At 44.6% G+C, this 18,978-nt stretch overlaps 1 protein-coding gene across 2 annotated transcripts in view; it reads left to right on the top strand.

The window, feature by feature from the left end:
- LOC106608081 (MAM domain-containing glycosylphosphatidylinositol anchor protein 2) overlaps nucleotides 1–18,978 on the top strand; it is a 396,771-nt gene that overhangs the window by 293,378 nt on the left and 84,415 nt on the right. For both annotated transcript variants that reach the window (XM_014205779.3, XM_014205777.3), the window contains exon 10: nucleotides 8,208–8,477. In XM_014205779.3, coding sequence (XP_014061254.3) covers nucleotides 8,208–8,477 — 270 coding nt within the window. The remainder of the gene's footprint in view (nucleotides 1–8,207; nucleotides 8,478–18,978) is intronic.

Here is an 18,978-nt window from a genome sequence, read left to right as displayed (position 1 = left end):
CCTCTCCTCTCCTCTCAGCCCCTGAGCAGTGTCCCATACTTATATTACCCAGGTCCCTGTTCTGCTGTCTGTCGTGTTCCTCTCCTCCACACCACGTTATGCCCGCCTTTTGTGCCTTTTGTGTGATTCTCACCCCGAGCGTAGCAGCGGCTCTAACTGACATACATCAAACGACACCCAGATGAGGATAAAGAGACTGTTGCCGGGGAAAAAAAAAGAGCAAAAAATTGACGGAATTATACGATTATTGTTTTTAATGAATTTTCCTTTCTGCAACCACAAAGGCGAGAACGACAGCCCGCAGGGGCTACACTCTAACATTAACATTTTTCTCTGACTATGCTTACTAATATTTTAATAACCAGTTTTTATAGAACAATGATGAATTGATCAGCTGCATTGCCGCAACAGCAAAGGCCAGTGAATGTGTTGGTTGTAAACCGGAATCTTGGATAGAGTCATTTACGAGCAAGTTGATGGCGTTGGTAAATCTATAAGTGATTTGGTGAAACCCACCACGCATACCAACGACTACCACATTGATTAACGTTAATTGTATACTTTATGACTATCTAAAAGTTGAATAACATTATGTTGACGCAGATCTTGCTGTTGGAAGTGCATTGTTTTAGTTTTCTCTGGCCTTAATAGAAGCAGTGAAGAGGGGTGTGTTCAAGCAAAGCAGCAGTGGATCTCTGCATTATTCAACAACGCATAGAGACTCATTATGAATAGTTAATTCATCGTTAAATATTCCATCAGTTTGACTAGTTAATGACTGTTAGGTTCTGTATCAGAACTCAATATCAAAACACATTGGATTTCCAAAGGTTGCACCAATAAGAATGGTTCTCTTTACATAAAAGGCCTATATTTCTGTGTGTTGCGTGTGTGTATGTTTCCCTGCAGGCTGTGCAAAAGTCAATGCAGCAAGAAACATGTGACAGATCTGTATGGTGCGGTATGGAACTGTATGGAACTGTATGGCTCGTTGGCTTCAAACTGTGAGGAATAGACATTATAAATCTGTGTTGTACCAAGGTGGTTGTGGTGTGGTGAAAACAAAGAGAGAAGGACAGAGTGAGAGGGAGAGAGGGGGGAGAGCAGACAGGGAGATGGAGAGGCAGAGAAAGGAGAGGAAGGGAAGGAGAAAGAGCAAGATAGAGAGAGTGAGAGAGAGACAAGAATAGGCTGTTGTCTGTGCCACATGGGAAGAACTGGTGAACCTTGAACCCTACTACACAAAGGGAATGGAGTCTGCCTAACACCATACCACATGGATAAGCACACACACACACACACAACACCAAAGTGGTCTCCAGCAGTGTGTTTGCGTCTACTTTATTTATGCGGCTCCCTGATGGATGTATCAGAAGTCTGAGTCGAGGGAAATGACATATGAATGACAAGCTTTTCCCTGAACCTGTGACATTCAGTGTCCCTGACAACATGGATACACCACACACACACACACACACACACACACACACACACACACACACACACACACACACACACACACACACACACACACACACACACACACACACACACACACACACACACGTGGTCTCAGACAGCAGCTATACGGAGTCTGTCAGTCCTTTAGAATCACCTGTATGGTAGAGTAGGTAAATTAAGCTACTGTTGTATTTGCAGCTCTGTGTCCCCTTCCTTCCCAGATCTGAGTGTGTCTGAGCCTGGGGAGAGGCCCTCTGTGCTCCTTACTGTTGTAATCATACACACACACATAACTATCACACACATTGATGATGGATCACTCCTGAGCTCCACACACATACACACACTTTCCCCAAACCTACGACACACACACACACACACACACACACACACACACACACACACACACACACACACACACACACACACACACACACACACACACACACACACACACACACACACACACACACACACACACACACACACACACACACACAACAAACACACACACATTCACACCAAACAAACACACACTCTCTCCACCAAACCTGCAACATTACAGCAAACCAGCGCCTGCCCTTACTGCTACATACAGCACACAACAAACTGCAGCAGCAGAGGCAGCAGTAGTAGTAGTAGCATGCTCCCACTCAGGGGATATCAGAGATCCTCTATACCGCTTCAACCTCGTCACGCAGCTGTTCCACTGGAGAACTACTGTAGGGATGAGGGCGTAGAGCCCATGTTTAAAAGATGTTCCCTTACGTATGGAGAAACCCTTACTGTTTTCATTCTATTTGCCATGGCTTCCAATTCATTTGTCTTCCTGAGCAAAATAGAACAGCACTTAGCGCAATTTGGTGTAGTGCTACTCAGGAAGCTGTGGAGCATATGGCCTGATTTGCAGCCATTGTACACAAGACTACAATTTGAATGTAATAAGTGGAGATCCAGTTCAGACTCAATCCTTTAAGACTGTGTTAGTTGTTCCGTGTTTTGTAAAAGCACAGGCCTGCTTCGTTTGAGGGAGGAGCAGTTTGCTGTTTTCATTTGAGCTGAGATGATTAGCTGTCTGTCGGAGAGAACACACACGAACATACGCACGTACGCACACACACAACACACACACACACACACACACACACACACACACACACACACACACACACACACACACACACACACGTGTAACACCAGACTACAGATTCTGCTCAACTCTTTTACATCATAAAACCACATTAAAATATTCTCTAATGTTTTCCCCTTAAACATGATTTTTTAAATTAATTTTTCATTCATATAATCCTCTGTGAGGTTATTCTGTTCACATTCATACTTAGCAGGCAGCGAGTCTAACTCATTCTGGTGATTTGTTTAATTTCTCATATACAGTAAGTCATTCATTAAAACCCTGGTGATGAGAGGCTGAGGACAGGGCCCAGATTCACAAAACCTTCTTAAGAAGAAATGTCTTCTTAACTGCTATTTTTCCCTTAACTATGGACTTCAAATCAAATTGCATTAGTCACGTGCGCCGAATACAACAGGTGTAGACCTTACAATGAAATACTTACTTACGAGCCCCTAACCAACAATGCAGTTAAAAAAAAATATGGATAAGAATAAGAAAAAAAGTGACAAGCAATTAAAGAGCAGCAGTAAAATAACCATAGCGTGACTATATACAGGGGGGGGGGGGTACCGGTACAGATTCAATGTGCGGAGGCACTGGTTAGTTGAGATAATATGTCCATGACAGTAGAGTTATTAAAGTGACTATGCATAGATGATAACAGAGAGGAGCAGCAGCGTAAAAGAGGGAGGGGGGGGGGGGGGGGGATGGGGTTCAATGCAAATGGTCTGGGTAGCCATTTGATTAGATGTTCAGGAGTCTTAGGGCTTGGGGGTAGAAGCTGGTTAGAAGCCTCTTGGAACTACACTTGGCGCTCCGGTACTGTTTGCCATGTGGTAGCAGAGAGAACAATCTATAACTAGGGTGGCTGGAGTCTTTGACAATTTTTAGAGCCTTCCTCTGACACCACCTGGTATAGAGGTTCTGGATGGCAGGAAGCTTGGCCCCAGTGATGTACTGGTCCGTTCGCACTACCCTCTGTAGTACCTTGCGGTCGGAGGCCAAGCAGTTGCCATACCAGGCAGTGATGCAACCCGTCAGGATGCTCTCAATGGTGCAGCTGTAGAACCTTTTAAGGATCTGAGGACCCATGCCGAATCTTTTCAGTCTCCTGAGGGGGAATAGGTTTTGTCGTACCCTCGTCATGACTGTCTTGGTGCGCTTCGAACATGTTAGTTTGTTGGTGACCTGGACACCAAGGAACTTGAAGCTCTCAACCTTCTCCACTACAGCCCCGTTGATGAGAATGGGGGCGTGCTTGGTCCTCTTTTTTCCTGTATTCCACCATCATCTCCTATGTCTTGATCATGTTGAGGTAGAGGTTGTTGTCCTGGCACCACACGGCCAGGTCTCTGACCTCCTCCCTTTAGTCTGTCTCGTCGTTGTCGGTGATCAGGCCTACCACTGTTGTGTCATCGGCAACTTAATGATGGTGATGGAGTCGTGCCTGGCTGTGCAGTCATGAGTGAACAGGGAGTACAGGAGGGGACTGAGCACACACCACTGAGGGGCCCCTGTGTTGAGGATCAGCGTGGCGGATGTGTTGTTAGCTACCCTTATCACCTGGGGGGCAGCCCGTCAGGAAGTCCAGGATCCAGTTGCAGAGGGAGGTGTTTAGTCCCAGGGTCCTTAGCTTATTGATGAGCTTTGAGGGCACTATGGTGTTGAACGCTGGGCTGTAGTCAATGAATAGCATTCTCACATAGGTGTTATTTTTGTCCAGGTGGGAAAGGGCAGTTTGGAGTGCATTAGAGATTGCATCATCTGTGGATCTGTTGGAGCGGTTTGCAAATTGGAGTGGGTCTAGAGTTTCTGGGATAATGGTGTTGCCAGCCTTTCAAAGCACTTCATGGCTAGAGACGTGAGTGCTACGGGTCGGTAGTCATTTAGGCAGGTTACCTTAGTGTTCTTGGGCACAGGCACTATGGTGGTCTGCTTAAAATATGTTGGTATTACAGACTTCGGACAGGGAGAGGTTGAAAATGTCAGTGAAGACACTTGCCAGTTAGTCATTGCATGCTCACAGTACACGTCCTGGTAATCCGTCTGGCCCTGTGGCCTTGTGAATGTTGGCCTGTGTAAAGGTCTTACTCACTACGGCTGTGGAGAGAGTGATCACACAGTCTTCCAGAACAACTGATGCTCTCATACATGTTTCAGTGTTATTTGACTCAAAGCGATCATAGAAGTAGTTTAGCTCATCTGGTAGGCTCATGTCACTGGGCAGCTCTCGGCTGTTCTTCCCTTTGTAGTCTGTAATGGTTTGCAAGCCCTGCCACATCTGTCTAGCGTCAGAGCCGGTGTAGTACGATTTGATCTTAGTCCTGCATTGACGCTTTGCCTGTTTGATGGTTTATTGGAGGGCATAGCAGGATTTCCTATAAGCTGCAGGGCTAGAGTCCTGCTCTTGATAGCAGCAGATCTAGCCTTTAGCTCAGTGCATCTGTTGCCTGTAATCCATGGCTTCTGGTTGGGGTATGTACGTACGGTCACTATGGGGACGACATCATCGGAGGAATCCCTGAACATATTCCAGTCTGTGCTAGCAAAACAGTCCTGTAGCTTAGCATCTGCTTTTCTGACCACTTTTTTATTGATCTAGTCACTGGTGCTTCCTGCTTTAATTTGTTCTTGTAAGCAGGAATCTGGAGGATAGAATTATGGTCAGATTTGCCAAATGGAGGGTGAGGAAGAGCTTTGTATGCGTCTCTGTGTGTCGAGTAAAGGTGTTTCAGAGTTTTTTCCCTCTGGTTGCACATTTTACATGCTGATAGAAATTTTGTACAATGAATTTAAGTTTCCCTGCATTCCCTGCTACTTTGTGCGCCGCCTGTGGGTAAGCGTTTTCTTGTTTGCTTATGGCAGAATACAGCTCATTCAATGCTGTCTTAGTGCCAGTCTCAGTCTGTTGTGTTATGTAAACAGCTACAAAAAATACAGATGAAAACTCTCTAGGTAGATAGTGTGGTCTACAGCTTATCATGAGATACTCTACCTCAGGCGAGCAATAACTCTACACTTCCTTAGATATCGTGCACTAGATTTTATTTACAAAAATACAACGTCCGCCGCCCCTTGTCTCACCAGATGCAACTGTTCTATCCTGCCGGTACAGCGTATAACCAGCCAGCTGTATGTTGATAGTGTCGTCGTTCAGCCACGACTCCGTGAAGCATAAGATATTACAGTTTTGAACGTCTAGTTGGTAGTTTAATCTTCTCGCTAGGTCATCGATTTTATTCTCCAAAGACTGAATGGAAGGAAGTGGGGGTTTATTCGATCGCCTACGAATTCTCAGAAGGCAAGCTGCCCTCTGGCCCCTTTTTCTCCGCCTTCTCTTCACGCAAATCACGGGGATCTGGGCCTGTTCTCGAAAAGCAGTATATAATTTGCATCGGGCTCGTCAGACTCGTTAAAAGAAAAGAAGGATTCTGCCAGTCCATGTTGAGTAACTGGAGTCCTGATGTCCTGAAATTATTTTCAGTCATAAGAGACGGTAGCGGCAACATTATGTACAAAATCATTTTCAAAACAATGCAAATAAACGAACAAAAAAATACATTCAGTTGGGGACACGTAAAACGTCAGCCTTCTTCTTCAGTGCCATTGTTACGATTTAAGAAGACAGTTAAGCAAAGATCATTAAATCTTAAGATATTTTTTAGGAATTGCACTTATGAACTCTCTTATGAACTTCTTATTTTTTTCTCAAGAAGCTTCTTAAGTTTTTGCGTAAGAAGTGTTTTGTGAATCTGGGCCCAGGACTTGGGGGCACGCAAATAAAATGGCCTTTGGATTAGCATCTTCATTGGTCATGTTGCTGTTTCAGCTCTCCCTTCCTCTTAACTCTGGCCCAGTGCACATGCTACACACACACACACTGAGGCATATGCTAATTCTGGCCTATTAAGCCTCTTGTATGTAATTATCTTCTTCTCTCCTCTCTCTCTCTCTCTGTGTTGGTGTTGTTTTAAACCCCCACTGTGACTCCTGTCAAACATCTGTATAGAGATTGTGAAGATTGTCAAGTGAGAGCATCCTTAGGAGAGATAGTTAGTCATAACCTCACTCATGATTGCTAACAACACCTCCCACACAAATGAATATATTTACATGCACAAACACACTCTCTCTCACACACACACACACATATACATATATAGACACACACCTCCCTCCCTGTCATGGGTGCGTGCTGGTGGCAGGGAAGTCAGGCGCAGGATAGTGAACTTGGTATAAACAGAGCAGTTTAATGAATATACAAAAACTCAGAAAACCAAAATATACAAAATAAAATAAAAGGGTGCAAAACCCGTTGCACACCAGAACATAACTTGCACCAATACATACAACAAACAATCACCGACAAGGACATGAGGGGAAACAGAGGGTTAAATACACAACATGTAATTGATGGGATTGGAACCAGGTGTGATGGAAGACAAGACAAAACCAATGGAAAATAAAAAATGGATCAGCGATGGCTGGAAGATCGGTGACGTCGACCGCCGAACACTGCCCGAACAAGGAGAGGGACCGACTTCGGCGAAAGTCATGACACTCCCACACACACCTTTCCTGATGATTATACCTACAGGGCCATATGGGCTGAGTCAGGCCCTGACCTTGCATGGACGTGTCTGGGTGAATGATTCCCATGAAGAGGTCTGGTCTGGTGAAAAGGACGCAACTTGTCCCATTCAGAAAAAGCTTATTAATGATTTTATATTCATTTCTCAATTTTGGAGATTATTCAGATGCAGTTTGTCATCCTGGATCTCCATCACCAGATTCAGATCACGCATGACTGATTTTGTTTTAAACAGTGGTTTATTAATTGATTTTCCACCGATGTGTATTCATTTCATCAGTCTTTTGTCATTTGTGTTGATTCTTGGTTTCTCATCCTTCAGTGATCGACTCTCCTGTATTATAAATATCGTCAGCTGGTTTTCTAAGTGTTTTTTGATACCCTAATTGTGTCAACTACAAAATCTCATTAATTGACATGAACTGTGCTTTCGACTGAAATAAAACAAAGTCCACGCTTTTACCTGTTTCCTCTCTCTCTCTCTCTCTCTCTCTCTCTCTCTCTCTCTCTCTCTCTCTCTCTCGCATCTCTTCCTCTATCCCTCACAGACCCTCCATCATTGGGTCTGGAAATGTGCTTTAGAGTACGAGAGTAGAGCACTCCTTTGTGAAGAAATAGCTTTCCTCTAAGCAATCTCCTTCCTATAGCGTCCCACAGTGAGCTGAGTAAATGACACTAGATACTTCATCCCCTCTCTATGGCTCTTCTAGTTCGCTGTTCTAACTCTGAGTTGTTTTCTCCCTGCTTCTCCAGTGTCTCCGCTTCCTATCCATCTCTCTGTGTCCCTCCCAAAGAGTCTTGAAGATAAAATGAGAGATGGTACTGCACCTTCCAACCCCGGTGTTTCTCCTTAACCCGTCAAAGACCCTCTCACAGTGAAATATTTTTTTTATAAGACTACCTTGCTCTTTATCTCGCTCTGTTTCGCTCCCTCTTGTTCTTTCTGTGAGACTCTGCTTCTTCCTGGGTCACCTTAACTCTATCCTAGTCTAACTGCTTCCTCCCCCCCTCCCCGCCCAGACCCTCCGTCGGTGGAGCCTGTTTCATTGGAGATGCGTCAGGGCCTGGGCCGGCCGGTGGCCATGAACTGCCGGGTCCTGCGTGCCCACCCCTCCCGGGTGCTGCGCTACGAGTGGCGGCTGGGGAACCGCCTGCTACACGCTGGACACTTCGACCAGAGCGATGAGACGGAGTACACCGTCAAAAGCCTCAACCGCGAGGGCTGGGGGGAGTACACCTGTGATATCATCAATGAGGCCGGTGCCGGGCGCTGCACCTTCTTGGTAACAGGTAAGGAACACTTGATGTTTTTAAAATGCTTTAAAATACATTTTGATTTGATACTTTCTGTTCCCAGTTGCTGAAATCACTCGATGTCGTTTATAGCGCTTCATTCTGGCTTTACTTGTCCAGTATAAGAATGCTAATTATACTGAACAGAATTTATATTGGCTCTTTCTCTAGGTCTCAAAGCACTTCACATTTTATGAGGTATAACTCACATCATCTTCACCCTCACAATGTGTTAATTAAACCCACCCACTTGGATTGACATGCAGCAGAGCAGCCATTTTGTGTCCCATCTGCTGTGCGTCCTCTCTGTAACAGAGTTCTGAAGCAGGATGAGATTTTCCCATCTCCATCACGGTAATTAAACTTCCCAGTGATGTATTCTTGATGGCTGAATGATGTGAATGATGTCTGCAGCAAATTGAAACTTGCCTGTCAGACGGCTAGGTAGCTACAGTACGTGTGTCATGAGGTAATTGATTGAGAAGGAGTGGGCGAGACAGGGCATAATACAGATTGCCAATTTGAATGCGAGAGACGTCTTCTATAAGATCAATGTCAGTCATAACACCTACCTTTACACATCCCCTAGTTTGTGTCCCAATTGGCACCCTATTCCCTATATAGTGCACTTCTTCTATGGGTCCTGGTAAAAAAAAATGTGCACTAAATAGGGGATAGGGAGCAATTTGGGACGTAGGCCTCTAGATTGCTAATGACAGCTCGAACTATACGGGAAGGACCCGATCCTTCAGACAGGACACAGATCTTTTGGGTAATGCATGGTTATTCCCCTCTGGCTATTTATTGTCAGATTGCCATGCTGCAGTGTTCGTTGTGGAGCGCCTGAAAATAGCAGAAGGACCAGTCAGTGGCCGTGTCATCACTCACACAGAGCGCTTGTGTTTTATGACAGGGACAGATTAGTTTGGAGTGGCAGAGAGAGAGAGAGAAAGAGCGCGATGAGAGAGAGGGCGGGAGAGAGAAAGAAAGGGAGATAGCAAGAGAGAAAGACAGATTGTGAAAAGGAGAGAGAGTGAAACAGACAGTGCCAGGGGACAGTGGCTTAAGTGGCTGAGGATCAAAGTGACAAATACTCTTCAGTCCCCAACCTCTCCATTCCTAATGGGAGGTCTGGGAGATGGAAACCTTCGCCTGGGTCCTGCGTCTCTCTCTCTCTCTCTCTCTCTCTCTCTCTCTCTCTCTCTCTCTGCCTCCCTCTGTTTGGTAGTGTCTGTGGTCTTTGTGTCATATATCAGTCCAGCCCCTGAAGACCAGGTAGAGTGGAGGAGGAGAGGAGATAATCATCTCCGGACGTTTGCTTTTCTCAGCGGGGCTCGCGTTCTATCACTCACCTCCTTCCTTCCTTCCCTTGTTCTCTACTTCCATCCCTCCCTTCATCCCTCCCTCCATCCATCCTCTCTATCCATCCATCCCTCCCTTCATCCCTCCTTCCCTTGATCCATCTATCCCTCCCCAGGTCGCTCCCTCTATCTCTCCCTCCTCAGACTATCCACCCCTCCAACCCTCCCTCCCTCTCTCTCCCTCCCTCCATCCCTCTTTCCCTCCATCCCTCTCTCCCTTCATTCTTCCATCCCTCTCTCCTTCCTTCCAGCCCTCCCTCCGTCCCATTGCTCCAGATTCCTACCATCTGGATGTGGCTGCTGCCAAAGCTAAGGCAGCTCCATTAGTTAGTTCTTTTTCATTTAACTAGGCAAGTTTTTTTTTTTTTTTCCTTTATTTAACTAGGCAAGTCAGTTAAGAACAAATTCTTATTTACAATGAAGGCCTACCAAAAGGCCTCCTGCGGGGATGGGGGCTGGGATTAAAAATATAAGTAAATTAAATACAAATATAGGACAAAACACACATCACAACAAGAGAGACAACACCACATAAAGAGAGACCTAAGGCAACAACATAGCAAGGCAGCAACACATGGCAACAGAGCATGGTAGCAACACAACATAACAACAACATGGTAGCAACACAAAACATGGTACAAACATTATTGGGCACAAAGGGCAAGAAGGTAGAGACAACAATACATCACACAAACCAGCCACAACTGTCAGTAAGAGTGTCCATGATTGAGTCTTTGAATGAAGAGATTGAGATAAAACTGTCCAGTTTGAGTGTTTGTTGCAGCTCGTTCCAGTCCCTAACAGCAGCGAACTGAAAAGAGGAGCGACCCAGGGATGTGTGTGCTTTGGAGACCTTTAACAGAATGTGACTGGCAGAACGGGTGTTGCATGTGGAGGATGAGGGCTGCAGTAGATATCTCCGATAGGGGGGAGTGAGGCCTAAGAGGGTTTTATAAATGAGAATCAACCAGTGGGTCTTGCGACAGGTATACAGAGATGACCAGTTTACAGAGGAGTATAGAGTGCAGTGATTTGTCCTATAAGGAGCATTGGTGGCAAATCTGATGGCCGAATGGTAAAGAAATGTACCCTGTGCCACCCCATACTCCCTTTCTTAACTACCCCCTCCTCCTCCTCCCATCCTAAAACATGAGCTCTTCCAATGTATCATGCCTCACCTAATCCCTACCACCATCTGGGGCTAGTCCGATCCCTGTCCGTGTCTGCAGCTGTGGCCAGACATAATGTCATAATGTCCTGATTAATAGCATGTTGCTCAGACTCGCCACCGGCTGGGGTTTACTGTTAGACAGTGTGTTAAGTAGCTGACCTGTTTAAGACAAGTCAGACATAACAGTCTGAATGCCAAGTCTCTGGATCAGTGTATTAGATCTCAAGTAGGCCAGTAGAGGAGAAAGTAATCACATGGGAAGATAATCCAAAGATTTACCAATTTGCCTCAAACTAAATTTGTTTCGGTTCTGTGTTGTTTGTTGCACTAAGATCAGCCTTAATTCCCTGGCATAGACTCACTCTTCAAGGACCAGTCCACTCATGTGGATCCTTACATTTTGGCATGGGAGGGAGGGAGGGAGGGAGGGAGGGAGGGAGGGAGGGAGGGAGGGAGGGAGGGAGGGAGGGAGGGAGGGAGGGAGGGAGGGAGGGAGGGAGGGAGGGAGAGAGGGAGGGAGGGAGGGAAGAGACAATCAGGTCTGTGTTCAGTAAAAATATATCAGTCAAAGCCATTGGCTGAAAGCCAGGGTGGGTTGATTAAATCCAGGGTCTCAGCCATCATGCCAGGGCATACACTCCAAAGCCGGACAGCAGGCCATGCTCAGGGGCAAACACACACACTCTTTATCACACTGCTGGTCAGGAGCCAGGCCATGCCAGGGGGCATGTGTTATGTGTGTGTGTGTATGTGAGTGTGTGTGTGTGAGTATGTGTGTGCCAGGCTGCGCTGGACATCTGTGGTAGCAGTGGCTTTAGTGAGATGAGATGGCCCTTCAGTCCTGCCAGAGCAGAGTGGCAGGCAGCATCTTCAGAGGGTTTAATCTGCACCACTGAGCTCTGGCAGGAACCTGGCACCACAGGGCAGGATGATCCCTGCAGGCCCTTCATCTCAGGGTGGCATACATTACTCATGCAACAATTTCTAATATTTTACTGAGTTACAGTTCATACAAATTACAGTTACAGTTCATATCAGTCAATTTAAATGAATTCATTAGGCCCTAATCTATGGATTTCACATGACTGGGAAAGAGCACAGTCATAGGCCCACCCATTTGGGAGCCAGGCCACCCACTGGGGGGCCAGGTCCAGAGTATTTCCCCACAAAAAGGCTTTATTACAGACAGAAATACTCCTCAACATCAAAGGGTTTAATCTGCACCACTGAGCCTTATTGGCAGGATAGGATAGTGTTCTTCAATCCTGGTCCTGGGGTCCTTCGGTCCTGGTCAGAGTGTGAAGGATTTTGTTACAGCCCAACACAAACACATCTGATGCTGTTAATTAAAGGTTTAATGATCAGTTGAATCAGGCTTGTTAGTATTGGGTGGAAACAAATGCCTGCACTCCCTGTACCTATAATAAAGAATTCTATCTTAAATCAATATAGAGTAAAACAGTTCTGCAGGATTAGTGCTCAGAGCATATTGTAAATACTTACAAGAGAAGAGAATACCTGCACTCACTGTTCAGATGCCCCCCAGAGATTTCTACCACTGCAGTCAAATTCTTTCTCCATTAAAATTCTGGAAGCATACGAACAGCGTGTGGGTATTCTTCTTTTTTATCACATCATATATCATATACTCTAGTATTCTGCACCTGTACACTGTGTACCTGGAAACGCAGAGCATATTCCCTCTGCTCAGACTAGCAGTGTGACAGTGATGGATAGCCAATGATGACTGACATGATGTGCTTTAGAAACCAACAGGGAGCTTAAGAATAGTGTCATCTATCTGTTATAGAGGAGTCTGTCAGCCCTGAAGGACAGGAGCATAATGTACAGGTTATATACAGTCACGTGACGTGTAATCCTTTTTGATTAAAAGCCCGATAAGTATCTGTATACTCAGCATAGTGCCATTATCATATGTAAGAAATTGTGACATTTACAGGGGCAATCTGCAGTTGTTACATCAATTTTTGGACTTTGAAATTAATGATATGAACCCAATGATTCTTGAGCAATATACTGTAACTTAGAAATGTCAAACCCCATCAGAACCCAAAATAGAGGATTGTCAAACTGTGTTTGTAAACAAAGTAAATGTAAACAAACAATATATAGCCTCAAATCATGGTTCCGACTATATTTTTGATATCATGGATGGTCAGTCCTTGAATACATACGTCTATGAATTTGAAAGGTGGCACATTTCTTCAGCCCCATCCCTCAAGGTCTTACCGTAACAGGGGGAGACGCTTTATTCTTATTCCAACTGCTGATTGCCGCTTTAAGTTAAATATGTCTTTAATCCAAACCCAGCCAACTGTTATTACAACAATAGTAAAATTGTAACCGTAGCTCAGTTAATATGAATAATACATCCCTCCTCTATAGAGCACATTTCCCTTGGCATTCAGAATCCAGACTAGAACATTGTCATGTTCTATGTCTAGACAAATTTGTTGGACAAAGGCACTGTGATGTTTGGGAAGCAGAGTTTGATCCTCATGAGGGGAAACAGATTTGTATGTGTTTCTTTGAACAACTGTGTTCTTTGAACCACTCTCCAAACTGAGTCTAGGGTACAGTTAAGCCACTGGAAAACAAATCTGTCATTGTGTATTTATTGCCACCATTTCAAACGCTTGGATATTTCACTCCGAAGCAGGCTTTTGTTTTTTGACGCTTTGCTCGAGTTTGGGTTACACATCATTTAGTTTTGTTCACATTTTCGTTTTGTTTTGGTTTCAATGTATATGAACATATTTTATGCCAGTTTGTTTTACTCATAAACACCAATGATTATTCATTTAGCATGGTCAGTAGCATACGTCTAGCTGCTATACAACTTGTGACTGGAGCAGCGTTGTGTTCATAAGGATCCACATCCCACATCTATGTTAATATGAGGAAGGTAAAGACAGACTACCATATCACTGCTGGACAGCATGGTGCCGACAGAGATGGTCGCCTCGCTTGGGGTTCTTAGGAAACTATGCAGTATTTTGTTTTTTTATGTTTTATTTCTTAGATTGTTACCCCAGGAAATCTTAAGTCTTATTACATACAGCCGGGAAGAACTAATGGATATAAGAGCAACGTCAACTTACCAACATTATGACCAGGAATATGACTTTCCAGAAGCAGATCCTCTGTTCGGACCACCACCCAGGACGATGGAGCTAATTCCAGTAGGCAATCCAAAACAACAACGCCGCAGAAGGGGCAGACGGAGCGGCGACCTGGCCAGGCTCCATAGACGTGCACATCGCACACCGCTCCCGAGTATACTACTAGACAATGTCCAGTCTCTTGACAACATGGTAGACGAAATTCGAGCATGGGTTGCCTTCCAGAGAGACATCAGAGATTGTAACATTCTCTGTTTCATGGAAACATGGCTCTCTCGGGATATGTTGTCGGAATTGGTTCGGCCACCGGGCTTCTCCATGCATCGCGCCGACAGAGATAAACACCTCTCTGGGAAAAGAAAGGGCGGGGGTGTATGCTTTATGATTAACGAATCATTGTGTAATCATAACAACATACAGATACTCAAGTCCTTCTGCTCACCTGATCTAGAATTCCTTACAATCAAGTGCCGGCCATTTTACCTACCAAGAGAATTCTTGTCAGTTATAGTCATATCTGTGTATATTCCCCCTAAAGCAGACACCAAGACGGCCATCAAGTAACTTCACTGGACTATTGCGAACTGGAAACTATACATCCTGAGTCTACATTTATTGTAGCTGGGGATTTTAACAAAGCAAATTTGAGAACAGGTCTACCTAAATTCTTCCAGCGTATTGATTGCGCTACGGGCATACGCAATACCCTCGACCACTGCTACTCTAACTTCCACGATGTATACAAAGCCCTCCCCGCCCTCCCTTCGGAAAATCCGACCACGACGCCATCTTGCTCCTTCCGTCTTATAGGCAGAAACTCAAACAGGATGTACCAGGGATGAGAACCATTCAACGCTGGTCCGACCAATCAGAAGCCAGGCTTCAAGATTGTTTTGATCACGCGGACTGGAATATGTTCTAGTCAGCCTCAGAGAACGACATTCATCTATACGTTGACTCGGTGAGTGTGTTTATAAAGAAGTGCATTGGTGATGTTGTATTCACTGTGACTATTAAAACCTACCCTAACCAGAAACCATGGATGGAAGACGGCATTCGCGCAAAACTGAAAGCGCGATCCACCACAATTAACCATGTAAAGAGGTCTGGAAATATGTCTGAATATAAACAGTGTAGCTATTCCCTCCGTGAGGCAATCAAACAAGCAAAATGTGATAGGGTCTACAGGAAATCACGGACTACAAAAATAAATCCAGCCACGTCGCAGACACCAACGTCACGCTTCCAGACAAACTAAACACCTTATTTGCCCGCTTTGAAGATAATACAGTGCCACCGTTGCGGCCCGCTAACAAGGACTGTGCCCCACCCCCCTCTCATTCTCCGTGGCTGACGTGAGTAAAACATTTTAAAGTGTTAACCCTCGCAAGGCTGCTGGCCCAGACGGAATCCCTAGCCGCGTCCTCAAAGCATGCGCAGACCAGCTGGCTGGTGTGTTTACAGACATATTCAATCACTCCCTATCTCAGTCTGTTGTCCCCACATGCTTCAAGATGGCTACCATTGTTCCTGTACCCAAGAAGGCAAAGATAACTGAACTAAATGACTACCGCCTGTAGCACTCACTTATGTCATCATGAAGTGCTTTGAGAGACTAGTCAAGGATCATATCACCTCCACCTTACCAGCCACCCTAGACCCACTTCAGTTTGCATACCGCCGCAACAGGTCCACAGACGACACAATCGCCATCAGACTGCACACTGCCCTATCCCATCTGGACAAAAGGAATACCTATGTAAGAATGCTGTTCATTGACTACAGCTCAGCATTCAACACCATAGTACCCTCCAAGCTCATCATCAAGCTGGAGGCCCTGGGTCTCAACCCCGCCCTGTGCAATTGGGTCCTGGACTTTCTGAAGGGCCGCCCCCAGGTGGTGAAGGTAGGAAACATCTACACTTTTCTGACCCTGAACAATAGGGCCCCACAAGGGTGCGTGCTCAGCCCCCTCCTGTACTCCCTGTTCACCCATGACTGCATGGCTATGCACGCCTCCAACTCAATCATCAAGTTTGCAGACGACACAATAGTAGTGGGCTTGATTACCATCAACGACAAGACAGCCTACAGGGAGGAGGTGAGGGCGCTCGGAGTGTGGTGTCAGGAAAACAACCTCTCACTCAACATCAACAAAACAAAGGAGATGATCGTGGACTTCAGGAAACAGCATCGAAGGGACAGCAGTGGAGAAGGTGTTAAGTTTTAAGTTCCTCGGCGTACACATCACAGACAAACTGAAATGGTCAACTCACACAGACAGTGTTGTAAGGACACAACAGTGCCTCTTCAACCTCAGGAGGCTGAAAAAATTTGGCTTGAGACCCAGTCACTGGCCACTTTAATAAATGGATCACAAGTCACTTTATACAATGCACTCTAAATTATGCCACTTTATTAATGTTAACATGTCTTCCATTACTCATATCACATGTATTTTATACCATCTATTGCACCTTGCCTATGCCGCTCGGCAGTCGCTCATCCATATACTTACATATATGTCATGTCTTTGGCTATGGCGGATTAAGTGATATGACATGCTAACTTATAAAATGATTTCTCTGTAATTAATATTACCTGATTAAGCTAATCATGTAAATGTAATTAACTAGAAAGTCGGGGCACCACGGAAGAACGTTTATAGAGCTGTTATCTTCCGAATAAACTCTTAAAATACTTTGTAATATTTTACATCGATAGCAGTCAATATTAACCCTTGTCTTATTTTCAGTCTCATAATGAAAGTTGTAAATTCTTGGCTATCTTCACGAACCCTGGCTAACAAGTTGAATCAGCAATACAAAATTGGGTTTAATTATTTATTTACTAAATACCTAACTAATCACACAGAATTACAAATACACAGAATACAATGATGTCATACAGAAAACGTCCCGGTAGACGGAACAGATATGACGGCTGGTTACACAAAGGAAAGGAGGTTGGGCTTGAATGAAAGAGCGGGAAGATTTAGGAACAGAGAAACAGCAGCTATGCTATCGTAAATACATTATCTTATGCATTCTAAATTACCGCCCATTTGGAAAAGGAAAATGCAATAAATATTTACTCTGAGCTGCACTTCGGTAGATTGGTCGTAGATGCTGGCCGGGTTGGCCAACAGATCTTCCTGGCCGGAAGAATGTCAATGGTGGTCAATTGGAGACGTGGTGGTATCTTTGTCTGGTTGTTAGACTGGATGCATCGTCCGTCCTTTCCTAGCCCACGTAAGCAGCGGCCGCTGCTAACTCAACGGCTAGGAAGTAGCACTTCTGTAGTGAATAAGCTCAAAGTTCATACCATTCGCCACCAAAGCTCACGCCGAGGTTGGCTTAGTTCTGTTCTTGACATGTGTGTCCTTCTAACGTAGAGGCTGCAGACCTCCCGCACTGGAACCACTGGTTATCTTTTCGTCAAAGGCTTATATAGTGGAGAGGGGGGGAGGTGTTTCATCGTTTATAACCCCTGTCTCTTCACAGGGTTGGGCCACTGATCGAGCAGGGCACTTTCCTTATGAAAACCCAAATCTCTCATTCGGAAGCTAAAATTACATTTCATCTCCTAACAAACATTTTCAATATCAAACATTTCAATTGCATAACAATTCCATGTGACTCTGATAACTAGAGGGCGTATACTTTCTCAGGTACAGTTTATGTCGTCCTGTCATCAGTCATAATGTCTCAGATGACAACCGAACTGACATACATACTCATTACGTTCCCAAACATATTTCCAACTGGTTTTATTAACAAAATATGTGGTACCTTTCCCCATTTGTTTGATGTTCCCAGACTCTCTATATTTAACACAGGCTATTCAAGTCCTTCAGTAGACTCAGAGAGGGGAAGGGAGAAAGGTATTTATGGGGGGGGGGGGGGGTCATAAACCTTACCCACAGGCCAACGTCATGACATATACATATTCTCATTCACCCCTTTAGATGTGTGTATTAGGTAGTTGTTGGGGAATTGTTAGATTACTTGTTAGATATTACTGCACTGTCGGAACTAGAAGCACAAGCATTTCGCTACACTCGCATTAACATCTGCTAACCATGTGTAACCGACAAAAAATTTGATTTGATTATAAATAAAATTATGTTCATAAACTACTGAAATCAAATGGGTAGTGGTGGTGGGTAGGTACAATAGGGGGAGTAGAAACGGTTCATAGCTTGTTGTAGTAGAGCGAGAGAGAGCGAGAGAGAGCGAGAGAGCGAGAGAGAGAGAGCGAGAGAGCGAGAGAGCGAGATAGAGGGAGAGAGAGAGAGAGAGAGAGGTTTATCCACCCCTAGATCAAAGCTGACTTTTTATATTGCATTAATATACAGGATGTCCTTTTAGGAGTGCTTTTCTGTGACGGGTATATAATCTTTCAAAGCCACATGTCTACAAAACATGGAATAAATAACAGAGGAATGAAATTGGTGAGAGAGAGAGAATAAGATACTTATCCCTGGGAGTTTCTGCAACATTTCCCAGCATGTGCTAAGCTCACAACTGCCAGGTATAATCTTATTGTATTCAGTTCTTCATATTTTCTCTACAATTGTGTTTACTCTACAGTAGTAATCTTTCTAGTAAAGTTATGCGATTGTTAGTTATCTCAATTGCAGAGCAAATTTGGGGAATACATTCTCAAAATGGTATATACTGTCCTGAACAGAAGAGATGGTTAGATATCTAATTGTTTTTGTATCTCATGACTTTTGAAAAAAGTCCAATCAACCATATTTTCACAATGCCACAAAAAAAACATTATTCTAAACTGTGATACAAAGAGCGTGATAAATAGCA

This window comes from Salmo salar, chromosome 06 (assembly GCF_965601325.2).
Source record: "Salmo salar chromosome 06, fSalSal1, whole genome shotgun sequence".
Taxonomy (NCBI): Eukaryota; Metazoa; Chordata; class Actinopteri; order Salmoniformes; family Salmonidae; genus Salmo; species Salmo salar.
This window is presented reverse-complemented; position numbering and strand designations above follow the sequence as displayed.